Source organism: Oncorhynchus tshawytscha, linkage group LG09 (assembly GCF_018296145.1).
Source record: "Oncorhynchus tshawytscha isolate Ot180627B linkage group LG09, Otsh_v2.0, whole genome shotgun sequence".
Taxonomy (NCBI): domain Eukaryota; kingdom Metazoa; phylum Chordata; class Actinopteri; order Salmoniformes; family Salmonidae; genus Oncorhynchus; species Oncorhynchus tshawytscha.
The window spans coordinates 73,211,509-73,223,884 of NC_056437.1; the positions used below are offsets into that span (position 1 = coordinate 73,211,509).

The 12,376-nt window shown below is 44.6% G+C and overlaps 1 protein-coding gene across 1 annotated transcript in view; it reads right to left on the reverse strand.

Moving 5' to 3' along the window:
• Nucleotides 1–12,376, reverse strand: part of znf385c (zinc finger protein 385C) — a 251,067-nt gene that overhangs the window by 130,414 nt on the left and 108,277 nt on the right. Inside the window, exon 2 of the mRNA XM_042327387.1 lies at nt 1,378–1,719. Within this exon, the coding sequence (XP_042183321.1) occupies nt 1,378–1,719 (342 nt within the window). The remainder of the gene's footprint in view (nt 1–1,377; nt 1,720–12,376) is intronic.

Sequence of the window (12,376 nt, forward strand, 5' to 3'; positions counted from 1 at the left end):
AGAAAGAGAGAGAGAGAGAGTATTCAAGAGTGAGTGATGAGTGTTTGGAAGCAGATTCTCCAGGTTGGTGAGCGTGTTTTCGAGCTGCGTAGGAGGGTTACAAGTAAAGAGAGAGTGGGAGACAGAAAGGACTCACCTCTGAACATGTAGCCAGTTTCACTATATATTCAAATCTACGGGGAAAACCTGCACCTTCACTGCAGCCACTGCTGTAGCTACCCCGGAGTGAGCAGGGACCAGAACGATCTAAAGTAACCAGCAATTAATTAGTCAGCCAATTAATGACTTAACTCAGCTTTGTTCTCCTCCCTCTGTGTCCAGCCTCAGGCTAAGGAAGACTATATAGCGCCATACACACTTCTACACTATACACACTTCCATACACACTTCTACACTATACACACTTCCATACACACTTCTACACTATACACACTTCCATACACACTTCTACACTATACACACTTCCATACACACTTCTACACTATACACACTTCCATACACACTTCTACACTATACACAGTTCCATACACACTTCTACACTATACACACTTCCATACACACTTCTACACTATACACACTTCCATACACAGCTATACAGGTTGAGCCAGTTTAGGAAAATAATCCTGCAGCAACAGGAAATGTGAATTATTATGTGGATTATTATGAATCAACATTTTTGTAGGGGTTTATTTATTATTGTTTTGAAAGGAAACTCATGTCTGAAATTTCAATGTGGGAATTACAAACGTCAGAAACCTTTTTTAAACCTGAAATACAATTCCTGCATTGCAGGAAAGTTCTCCTGCAACAGGGCGATCAAATTAAGATCCTACATCTGTAGCAGCTCTCCATGTTCACATGTCATACTCATTATCACAGCGTCCTCTTAGAAATGTACTGACTGTACTGAACGTATGATGAAACAGGTACAACAGAGTACCGATGCACCTTACTAGGTTATATAATGCAGCTTGACGTGTCATTGGGGGGTAGAACTCATATTCACACTTTGTCAAAAGTGTGCACACTATCATTTCTCTCCTCGGCTGGTAAGGGAGTACAGAGGTGAGCCGCCTCAGAGTGTTATAGTGGAGTAGGGTACTGTACACGCTTAGAAAAAAAGTTTTCGATCTTGAATCAAAAATGGTTCTTCGGCTGTGGGTTCTCAAAGGAGAACCCTTCGAAGAACCTATTTTGGTTCCAGGTAGAACCCCTTTCCACAGGGGTTATATATTGAACCCAAAAGAGTTCTACCTGGAACTGAAAAGAGTTACCCTATGGGGACAGCCACAGAACCAGAGCCTTTTTTTCGAACAGTGTAGGGGTAGAGTAGGGTACAGCTGCAGAGTAGCGCAGAAAGTGGGTGGGGTGTCCTACCTGTGTTGCCGTGCTGGACCTTCCCGTTGCTCATCTGTTTGAGTCTCTTCTGGTGAGACTTGCCGTTGTAGTGTATCTGGGCCTGGGCTGGGGAGTTGAGCTGGATGTTACACACGTCACACACTGTGTAACTGCGCTGTTTCCTCTCCCTCTTGGGCCTGCTGTGGTCAGACGAGGGCAGGGCGCCCCCAACTGGTCCTGGCTGCTCCCCCAGGACTACACCATCCTCCTGGGGGTCACAGCACACCTCGCTGTCCACAGTCAACCCCATCCCCACTCCTAACCCGCTCCTGTCCTCCTCCATCTCTAACACTGAGGGTGGGCTGAACGGACGCTTCCTTCCTGGGAGAGGAGAGAAGGATCTGTTACTTATGGTGCCGTTAACCTTCTCTTTTGACATGTAACTTGACGGGGAACACATTCCCATTCACTGCAATGGCACGGTGAAGAGTTGAAATGTAGAAAGAGAGGAGAGGAGAAAGAGAAGGGATCGAGATGAGACACACCAGAAAGGATGAGAGAGAAGGTGCCGAGAACAGACCAGCGGGGGTAAGAGGTCAGAGGTGAAGGATCAGGGCCAGTCCCAGGCTTATGTCCAGCGCCAGTGGATTAGAGAGGCAGTGCTCTGTGAGTCTGAGGTGCCCAGTGTCACAGTGCTATAACAGTGTGTTAGAGCACAGACGTGTGCTGGGAACAATGGAGCCCTCCCGATATGATTCTCCCCTGCCCTCTGTGCCTCTGCACAAAGCCCCCCTGTTAAAGCCAATAGCCCATAAAAGACAGGGGCGCAATAAGAACTCTGATTCAGACGGTTCGGTGTAGGTGGGTGAGGCATCTGATCCTAGGCCTGTCTGAAGTAAAGCCCTGGCTGTCAGTACCCACACACCCTCGAAGAGACATACATTGAGTGTACAAAACATGAAGAACACCTGCTCTTTCCATAACACAGACTGACCAGGTGAATCCAGGTGAAAGCTATGATCCCTTATTGATGTCACTTGTTAAATCCACTTCAAAATCAGTCTAGATGAAGGAGAGACAGGTTAAAGAACGATTTTTAAGCCTTGAGACAGTTGAGACTTTGTGTGTGTGTGCCATTCAGAGGTGAATGAGGATTACAAAATATTTAAGTGCCTTTGAACGGGGTATGGTAGTAGGTGACAGGCGCACCGGTTTGAGTGTGTCAAGGACTGCAATGCTGCTGGGTTTTTCATGCTCAACAGTTTCCTGTGTGTGTCAAGAACGGCACAACGACTAACGGACATCCAGCCAACTTCACAGAACTATAGGAAGCATTGGAGTCAATATGAGGCAGTATCCCTGTTTAACCCTTTCAACACCTTGTAGAGTCCATGCCCGGACGAATTGAGGCTGTTCTGAGGGCAAAAGGGTGGTGTTCTTAATGTTTTGTCTACTCAATGTACATCCCCACACACAGACACCCATACACACCCACATGAACACTCACTACCTATGGACTACCCAATCCCCTACTAATCATAGATTGTATAACAACATAGGAGGCCGTGCAGTTCAGTACGGCACCACTGGGGGGAGACAGAGTGCTACGCTCTGATTATCTGAGGAGCATGCTGCGCTGTCTATCAGTCAAGCTGCTTCACTCAGAGTGACTACACGCCTGCTTGCTGTGCTAGCCTGCTATAACAAAGGCTCTAACAGTAGGTCTGTCTGTAGTCTGTCTGACTCTGTACCACTGTCTGTCCACTCTGTGCTAAGGAATGAGATAGGAGCAAATAAGGGCAAAAAAATGGTTGAATCAACATCGTTTCGAAGTAATTTCAACCCCAAAATGAAGTGTGATGACCTAGTCATTTCAACCCAAAATTAAATGTGATGACCTAGTCATTTCAACCCCAAAATTACATGTGATGTCGTTGAATCAAGGTAGAAAACTGACCGGATTTTCAGAAAGTAATCAACGTAAGGGAATTTCATATTTTTTCAACAATTATTTGACCTTTTGACCTAAATCCAATGGCAGAGAAAAAAATGTTGGTTGATTACATGTTGAATTCACTTTACTTGACAACTCAACCAAATGTAAATGTAAAACTAGACGTTGAACTGATTGTGCCCAGTGGGACACTTTTTTTGCATGGTTTTTATGTAATCCGTTCCCTGTTAAAAATAGCAGGTGCAAACTTAGCACAGGTAGTAAGTATTGGTACATCTGGCCTTGTATGAGTTAAGTCTGAGGCATTTGTAAGACCAGTGCATTGTACCAATCGTTACAGAAACACAACACAAACTGTCCTATGAAAGGGGTGCGAACCCTTTTGGCTCTAGTGAATAATTATATCAGAAAAACAGAACAGAAAAAGGAATTTCCCAGACAGATAAATGCTATGTGATTTAAAAAGGCTGCCTGAACACATCTCAACACTTATGGTACACGTGAGGGGGGATGTTCTCTCCTTCAGACTAGATCCACACAGAGAGAGAAAAGACCTGTGTTTGTTTATTCCCTCCCCTCCTACTCTCTCCTGCCATAAATACATGAAAAGGCAGCTCTATAGAATCCCTTCGATGGATTGAGACGTCAACATGTGAAAAGCCCCCTGAAAGCCTGCTGCCTACGCCTAGATGTATTTATGTACTGGATACCCACAAACCACTCACACACACACCCAATCCTTGGAGACATACACACTTAAACCTCTAAAACACACACACACTTCCCCTTCCCCCGCTCTCACATACATCGCACACGCGCGCACACACACACACACACACACATTAGAGGAGGTATGAAAGCTGCTATTCACATTGCCAGTCTGGGAGCACTCAGACTCCATCAGATGTTTTCTCAAAACGCTTTGAGTGTTGCCCATTCCAGGCAGCCAATAAAGGGTCCTTATACCACACGACCCAAACACCCCCTGCCAAACTACCAAGCATCCCTCACTCCATTGAAAAAAAAAGACTTAAAAAAGCTATACATTATTCATTCATAAACACATGGTACAGTACAGTCTTTTCCACACCATGCCACAAAGCGGAAGCAGTGTATGTCAAGGCTGGCACTGCCCGTTCTCCCCCTGCCACCCTCTGCCCCTCAGCCAGCATTCATCCCTCTCTACACAGCAGGCGCTACAGCCTCACACACTGCATAGGGCTGCAGTAAGAACATCTTCGGGCCTCTCCTGCCTAATATCTCACACTGAAACAAATGTCTTTGTTCCTTGAGGGCCACCACCCAGTAGATTATTTTCAGGGGCCACAGATTGTGTTAGAGCTGCCCTCTAACATTCTTTCCCACACCATCTACTCCTGCTAACATGACCATGCAAGAAGAATAGGAGTAGGAAGACAAGTGGGTGATCCCTGAACACTGAACACCTCCAACAGCTGAATGTTAGAGGGCAGCTCTAACACAATCTGTGGCCCCTAAAAATAATCTACTGGGTGGTGGCCCTCAAGGACCAAAGACATTTGTTTCAGTGTGAGATATTAGGCAGGAGAGGCCCGAAGTTCTTACTGCAGCCCTATGCAGTGTGTGAGGCTGTTGCGCCTGCTGTGTAGAGAGGGATGAATGCTGGCTGAGGGGCAGAGGGTGGCAGGGGGAGAACGGGCAGTGCCAGCATTGACATACACTGCTTCCGCTTTGTGGCATGCCCCCCCTCCTAGCGATCATCTATCACGGAGCTGATCTCTCGCTGAATGACCCGGGCTCACCCGGCATAGCGGCTCAGCAATTAAACCTCTATTTACGAGCCTGTCCCTGCTGTCCAGTGAGCCTGAAATACTACCACCCTGGAGAAGGAGGAGGGAGGAGTAGCCCTCCCCACATCCAGCCCAAGGCTCCCCTCTCTGGGCATGGAGTAGGGGCACAGGCCCTTCCTGCCTGGTGCAATCAAAACCCGGCCTCCAAGTAGACCCACACAAACACAGGAGGCATGTCAGCACCTCTTAAATTACCCTGAGGAGAGCAGAGAGCACGGAGAACATGGTGAACACACCCTACTACACACACTCTCACAAATAGAAACGTTTGACCTCCACTTCGCTTCTGCATGAATAAGTAGTAAGTAGTACGCAATTCAGCAAACATCACAAACACATCCATTCAGACACCGCCAAAAACAACCAGCCAGACACACCCCCTTTGCCCAAAACACTTAGGGTGACCTCAACTACAAATAAAAACAACAATTCCTGCCTACAGAGAGACACACACAAGCACCCCCACCCCCCTCACACACACACCCCCACCCCCTCACACACGCTTGCATACAAGAGTCATATTAGCTGGAGAAACATGAGAATGTCTCCACATAAGCACCATGCCACCCCACCTGCCTGTCTCCCATCCTCTACCAGCCATGTCAATAGTTGACATTTAACAGTCCTGTCCATTTAGCATCCACTGCTGCTTGTGTTAGACTAGAGCCAGATAATAACCACGTGTGATGTTTAAGGAAGACATTTCAATAAGGATGAGGAGGTGACTCTGCTATGGGAAGCAGACTCTTAAAGTGGCAATCTGCATTCATTTTCGCGGACTTAAAAATGAATGATATGTACCCATTGAGTCTTACAGAATATAACTTATAAATTAATGATATGTTTACATTGATTCTTACAGAATATAACTTATAAATGAATGATATGTACTAATTTATTCTTAAAGAATAGAACTTATACTGTAAATGCGTCATCAGCTTAGTTCAACAGTCGTACCCCATCAGAAGCCAGAATACAAGCTTGTTTCACTCCAATGTTTGTAAACAAACACTATATGGCCTCAAAACATTGTTAAAACTATAATTTTGATATCATGGATGGTCAGTCCTTTCATACATAGCGCTGTCTATGAGAATTGTTAACATTTCTCCAGCCCCATCCCTCAACTTTTTACCGAAACAGGGAGGCACATTCTTTGTCATTGTTTCAACTACGGATTGCAGGCCTGAGGCGTGTTGTCATTCCAGCTCGTCTGTAACAGGCCTGAGGTGTGTGATGTCTGCAGTCTCTGTGCTCTCCCGGTGTAACACTGGTATGCCAAGCATACGCTCCTCTAATGAGCATAGTAATAATTATCACAGGTAACTCTGTTCAGTCCTTGTTGAAAGAGAAATAACTCATGTTAATGCTAGAGGATAGTTGGGAGGTGAAACAGAGAGCGACAGTTTGTGTTTGTTGCCTGGCGACCCAAAGTCAATAAAAAAGCAGTCCCACATGAATTGATGCTCTGTTTCTGATCTCTGTTTACAGATGTCATTTGGCTCAGTGAAAGTCGGGCCACTCACAGTTGCTCAGCCTGTGTGTGTGTATGCAAGCCAACCGACCGTTACACAGCAGGAAATTCAAACAGCATCTTTCTGATTGTATCAATGCACTGAATGTTGACTGGGAGTGTGTGTGTGTGTGTGTGTGTGTGTGTGTGTGTGTGTGTGTGTGTGTGTGTGTGTGTGTGTGTGTGTGTGTGTGTGTGTGTGTGTGTGTGAGACAACTTCCATTCTAATCTGCAAAACAATCTTTCTCATTACTCACTTTCACATCATTCATCAATCACAGCCCACTATCAACTGAGACACCATGATGATCACCAGGCTGTTAGGGGGAATATCTTGTTACCACCAGACAGGCTGAGGCTCTGTCCCCACTCTCCCCCAGGATCAGTCTCTCTGGCTGGGCCACAGAGCAGGACTCTATCCCCTTAGTCTGCTGCTGCTGGTGCCTGCTCCTCAGTCAAACTCACAAACATGTTCATTAGGAATTCTAACCACGCACACAGCCAGCCAAGCAGTTTACCTTTCTTTCCTCCTCCTCTCTCTCTCTGTCTGTTTCTCCCTCCCTCGCTCTCTCTACCTCTCTCAGACTGATAGAAGTCTCCGGCACCGGTATACAAGCCCTCAGGAGAGCTGTGGCTTTTGTGTGCGTTTGTATTTGAGTACGTTTTAAACTGTGTGTGAGTGTGTGTCAGAGGAGGCTGGTGGGCGGAGCTATAGGAGAATGGGCTCGTTGTAAGGGCTGGAATGGAATTACTGGAATGGTATCAAACTCATTGAACATATGGAAACTACATGTTTGACTCCGTTCCAGCCATAACAATGAGCTCATCCTCCAGTGGAGGCTCCTCAGTGGAAGAAGGGGAGGACCATCCTCCTCAGGAAATTTCATAAATATAAAAATAGTGAAACATTTAAAAAAGTTATCCTTTTTAGATAAAACTACACTAAATATATTCACGTCACCAAATAATTGATTAAAACACACTGTTTTGCAATGAAGGTCTACAGTAGCATCAACAGCACTCTGTGATGTAGCACCATGGTGTAGCCAGAGGACAGCTAGCATCCATCCTCCTCTGGGTACATTGACATCAATACAAAAACCTAGGAGCCTCATGGTTTTCATCCCCTTCCATAGACTTACACAGTAATTATGACAACTTCCAGAGGACATCCTCAAATCTATCAGTGCTCTTGCAGCATGAACTGACATGTTGTCCACTCAATCAAAGTAGTGAAAGCATAAGCTACAGCTAGCTAGCACTGCAGTGCATCAAATATGGTGAGTAGTTGACTCAAAGAGAAAGACGATAGTTAAACAGTTTTGAGCAAATTCATTTCTTCCAAAATTAAGGAGGAGAGAGAGAGAGAGAGAGAGAGAGAGAGAGAGAGAGAGAGAAAAAAAAAACAACAGAGAGAGAGAGAGAGAAAGACAGATAGAGAGACAGAGAGAGGAGACAAATCACTCTTGGATCTGAATCCCTATGAATGATCACGTCTAGTTTAAGGGCTTGACTCATCCCTTAGGAGGTAGGTGTGTGTGTGTTGGGCAGAAATATTTCACAGTATATTTTTTTCACTTTCACTTTCACTTACTTAGCTAGAATCTAATGCAGTTAGCTAGTTCAGCCTACTCAAACTGTATGACCGCTGTACAGCAACTGCACCACCCTCAAACCCAGAGGGTAGTGCGGTCTGCACAACACATCACTGGGGGCAAACGACCTGCCCTCCAGGACACCTACAACACCCGATGTCACAGGAAGGCCAAAAAGATCATCAAGGACAGCAACCACCCGAGCCACTGCCTGTTCACCCCGCTATTATCCAGAAGGCGAGGTCAGTACAAGTGCATCAAAGCTGGGACTGAGAGACTGAAAAACTATCTCTAGGCCATCAGACTGTTAAACAGCCATCACTAACATAGAGAAGCTGCTGCCAACATACAGACTCAAATCTCTGGCCACGTTAATAAATAGACGTTATAATGGTATCACTAGTCACCTTAAATAACACCACTTGTTAATGTTTATATATTCTACATTACTCATCTCATATGTATATACTGTATTCTATACATCTACTGCATCTAGCCTATGCCGCATGATCATCGCTCATCCATATATTTATATGTACATATTCTTATTCATCCCTTTACATTTCTGTGTATAAGGTAGTTGTTGTGAATTTGTTAGATTACTTGTTAGATATTACTGCATTGTCAGAACTAGAAGCACAAGCATTTCGCTACACTCTCATTAACATCTACTAACCATGTGTATGTGACCAATACAATTTGATTTGATTTGATTTGAAACACCCGGCTCAAACAGAGAGTGTTGGATAGCTATGGCTATCCAACACTGGAACTCTTCCAAGTCAAGGTAACCTTTTGGGTATATTAATTCATTGCCACCGGGCCATCCAGTGTAACTGCTAAACTGCTTTCTGCTGACTGTACACTGTACTGAATGATTGTATCAGTTTTACTAAAGTGTTAGTTGTAGTAGCTATGTTGACTATGACGTGACAACGATGTAGGCTGTGTGCAGTTAGCAGTCATGATATGAAGGTTTGGCTTGGTCACAGACAGCTGATGTGTTGTGCACCAAAGTCCACACGCTAAGGGAAAATGTGAGAGGGGGCGAGAGCGTAGATAGTTGTGAGAAGGAATTATATATTCAATGAGCTGTTTGTATGTGGCTGCTATGAAGGGGAACTGTGTTTACGTGTGATCAGGGGTGTATTCATTATGCTGATTCTGTTGAAAAACGTTTTTTAAGTGGAAGCAAACAGAACAAAATAGGGGTAAACATCGGAATTTGTCCAATCGAAACTCTTGTTTGCAACTGTTGGACTAATGATTACACTCTAAATCAGCTAGATACAGGCAAGAGTGTGCAAGGCGGTATTGAATGTGCCACACTCTGTCACCTTGATTACTGAATATTCTCTCAACCTGTGCACCTACACTGTAAACATTAATTCGTAGGCTACACTCTTAGAAAAAAAGGTGCTATCTAGAACCCTTTTAGGTTCAAGGTATAACCATTTTCACAAAGGGCTCTACATTTAATCCAAAAGAGTTTTCCTTGGAACCAAAAAGGGTTCTACCTAGAACCAAGAAGGGGTCTCCTATGTGGACAGTCAACAAACTCTATTTTTCTAAGAGTGTAAGTTGTAGCAACCTCCTGATGGGTACAGGGAAAATGATAGCATCATGTAGTAGCCTAAATCTTTCGATGTTACATTGAGCTGGGTGAATGGGAATATGAATGACAGTCCTCCAATATGCTGTAACAGAAATAAGGCCATGTCCATAAAACAATTATCATCCTGCCTCGTCTTAAACGTCATCGACAGCCACCGCAGTCCTCCTATAGGTCTTCCCACCAGCCTCCTCCGGTGTGTTTGTATATGTGTGCTTGTGCGCATGCCAGTGTTTGTATGAGAGAGCGAGCGACATTAGATGGCCACCTATGGCAGCAGATTGACCAAGGCTGCATTTTTCTGAGCTAAACTGACTGAGACGCTCCTTCAACAACAACACATAAAACCTCACATAATTTTGCCCCCCCCCAAAAAAAAAACAATTTCTCTCAACCAGTGGCATTTGGGCTTTTTAGGTGAGCGCTGATGCCGCCCTGTGATAAGCAGTGCCAACCTTGTCGAAGGCAGGGGCGCAAAATATTTATCTTGTCCATTCCCAGCACGGCTCTCCAGGGTGCTGTTGGAGAGATGCATCGCTGCGGCGCTCCACCAACGTTCCGTCCAAAAATGATCTAACATAAATCATGTAACAGATATTGCTTGTGGTTGAAAGAGCATACAGTGTAGCCTGGCTGGAGATAAAATGTACTACAATGTAATAATGAGAGACTTTTTTTTTTACATCATGCCGGTTTCTCCGATCAAATAGCCAAACCTCAACGGCGCCAAATCAAATCAAAAATGCTCTGACACGTTAACAAAACAACACGTCCTAAAACCAGGACAGGTCAAAGTGAAATGGACAATACGGAATGGACAATACGGAATGGACAATACGGAATGGACAATACGGAATGGACAATACGGAATGGACAATACGGAATGGACAATACGGAATGGACAATACGGAATGGACAATACGGAATGGATAATACGGAATGGACAATACGGAATGGACAATACGGAATGGATAATACGGAATGGATAATACGGAATGGACAATACGGAATGGATAATACGGAATGGACAATACGGAATGGACAATACGGAATGGACAATACGGAATGGATAATACGGAATGGATAATACGGAATGGACAATACGGAATGGACAATACGGAATGGACAATACGGAATGGACAATACGGAATGGACAATACGGAATGGACAATACGGAATGGACAATACGGAATGGACAATACGGAATGGACAATACGGAATGGACAATACGGAATGGACAATACGGAATGGACAATACGGAATGGACAATACGGAATGGATAATACGGAATGGACAATACGGAATGGACAATACGGAATGGACAATACGGAATGGACAATACGGAATGGACAATACGGAATGGACAATCAGGCTACTCACAACTGCTGTCCAGGAGTTTCATCCCGTGGGCTAAATTGTCAAGATCAGTGGTTTCAAGTTTGTATATGTCATGTTTTTACGAGCTGATCATAGCGGAAAAGAAAAGACTTCTGCAGTTCAAGCTGTGTAAACACATGGGCTCAGGATAACTCCTCCTGATGAAGTTGGGAAGCTGATATTCACAGCTTAAAACCCAGATTGATTAGTCACAGGAAGCATGACTAATAAAGCCAATGCAACAGCCTGTTTTACAAATAGTGGGCCTACCACATGGATGGGCATTCATAAAATTCCTTTGTGGGTCGACATGGTAGGTTACACCCCAGTAAGCACGAAGGTTACACCCCAGTAAGCACGAAGGTTACACCCCAGTAAGCACGAAGGTTACACCCCAGTAAGCACGAAGGTTACACACCAGTAAGCACGAAGGTTTACACCCCAGTAAGCACGAAGGTTTACACTCCAGTAAGCACGAACCAACACCGACATCTTTTGGATGTCTTTTTTTGGACCTGTCTGGATTGAAGGTATTTTTTTGGTGCAGTCCGGACCGGCCTTAATTTCCACGTCCACAGACCAAATTTGAACCAATCATAAACGTCGATTCAACTTTCATTCAGAACCGAACATGAACCTGATTTCAACGTCCGGAAAATACGTATTTTATATGTCTTTTCAATGCTATTTTGTCTCACCTAGGGCGGCAGAATGGCCAGGACCGGCCCCGGAGAGAGATCATGTGTAATAAACAGTGTAGGACAGCATATGTGTACACAGGCTACATGTTCTGCATACAGTATGTGTATAGCAGTGTATCGATGTATTAGCATAGTGAAGGAGAAGAGAGAGACACGTTGACCTGGTTGAGACAGCTGAGACTAACGACCCCAGAAACAACCTCAACGCCCACACAGCACTCAAAAAGAGGCTGTGAATTTTTCCAGCTTTTTGTTAAAAATCGCGCAAAATTTCAACGTCCTGCTACTCATGCCAGGAATATAGTATATGCATATGATTAGTATGTGTGGATAGAAAACACTCTGAAGTTTCACTGGTTAAATCATGTCTGTGACTATAGCAGAACGTGTGTAGCAGGCAAAATCCCAAGGAAAACTGTTCACAAAAAAACACAAAAGAAATATCCCTCCGCCAGTC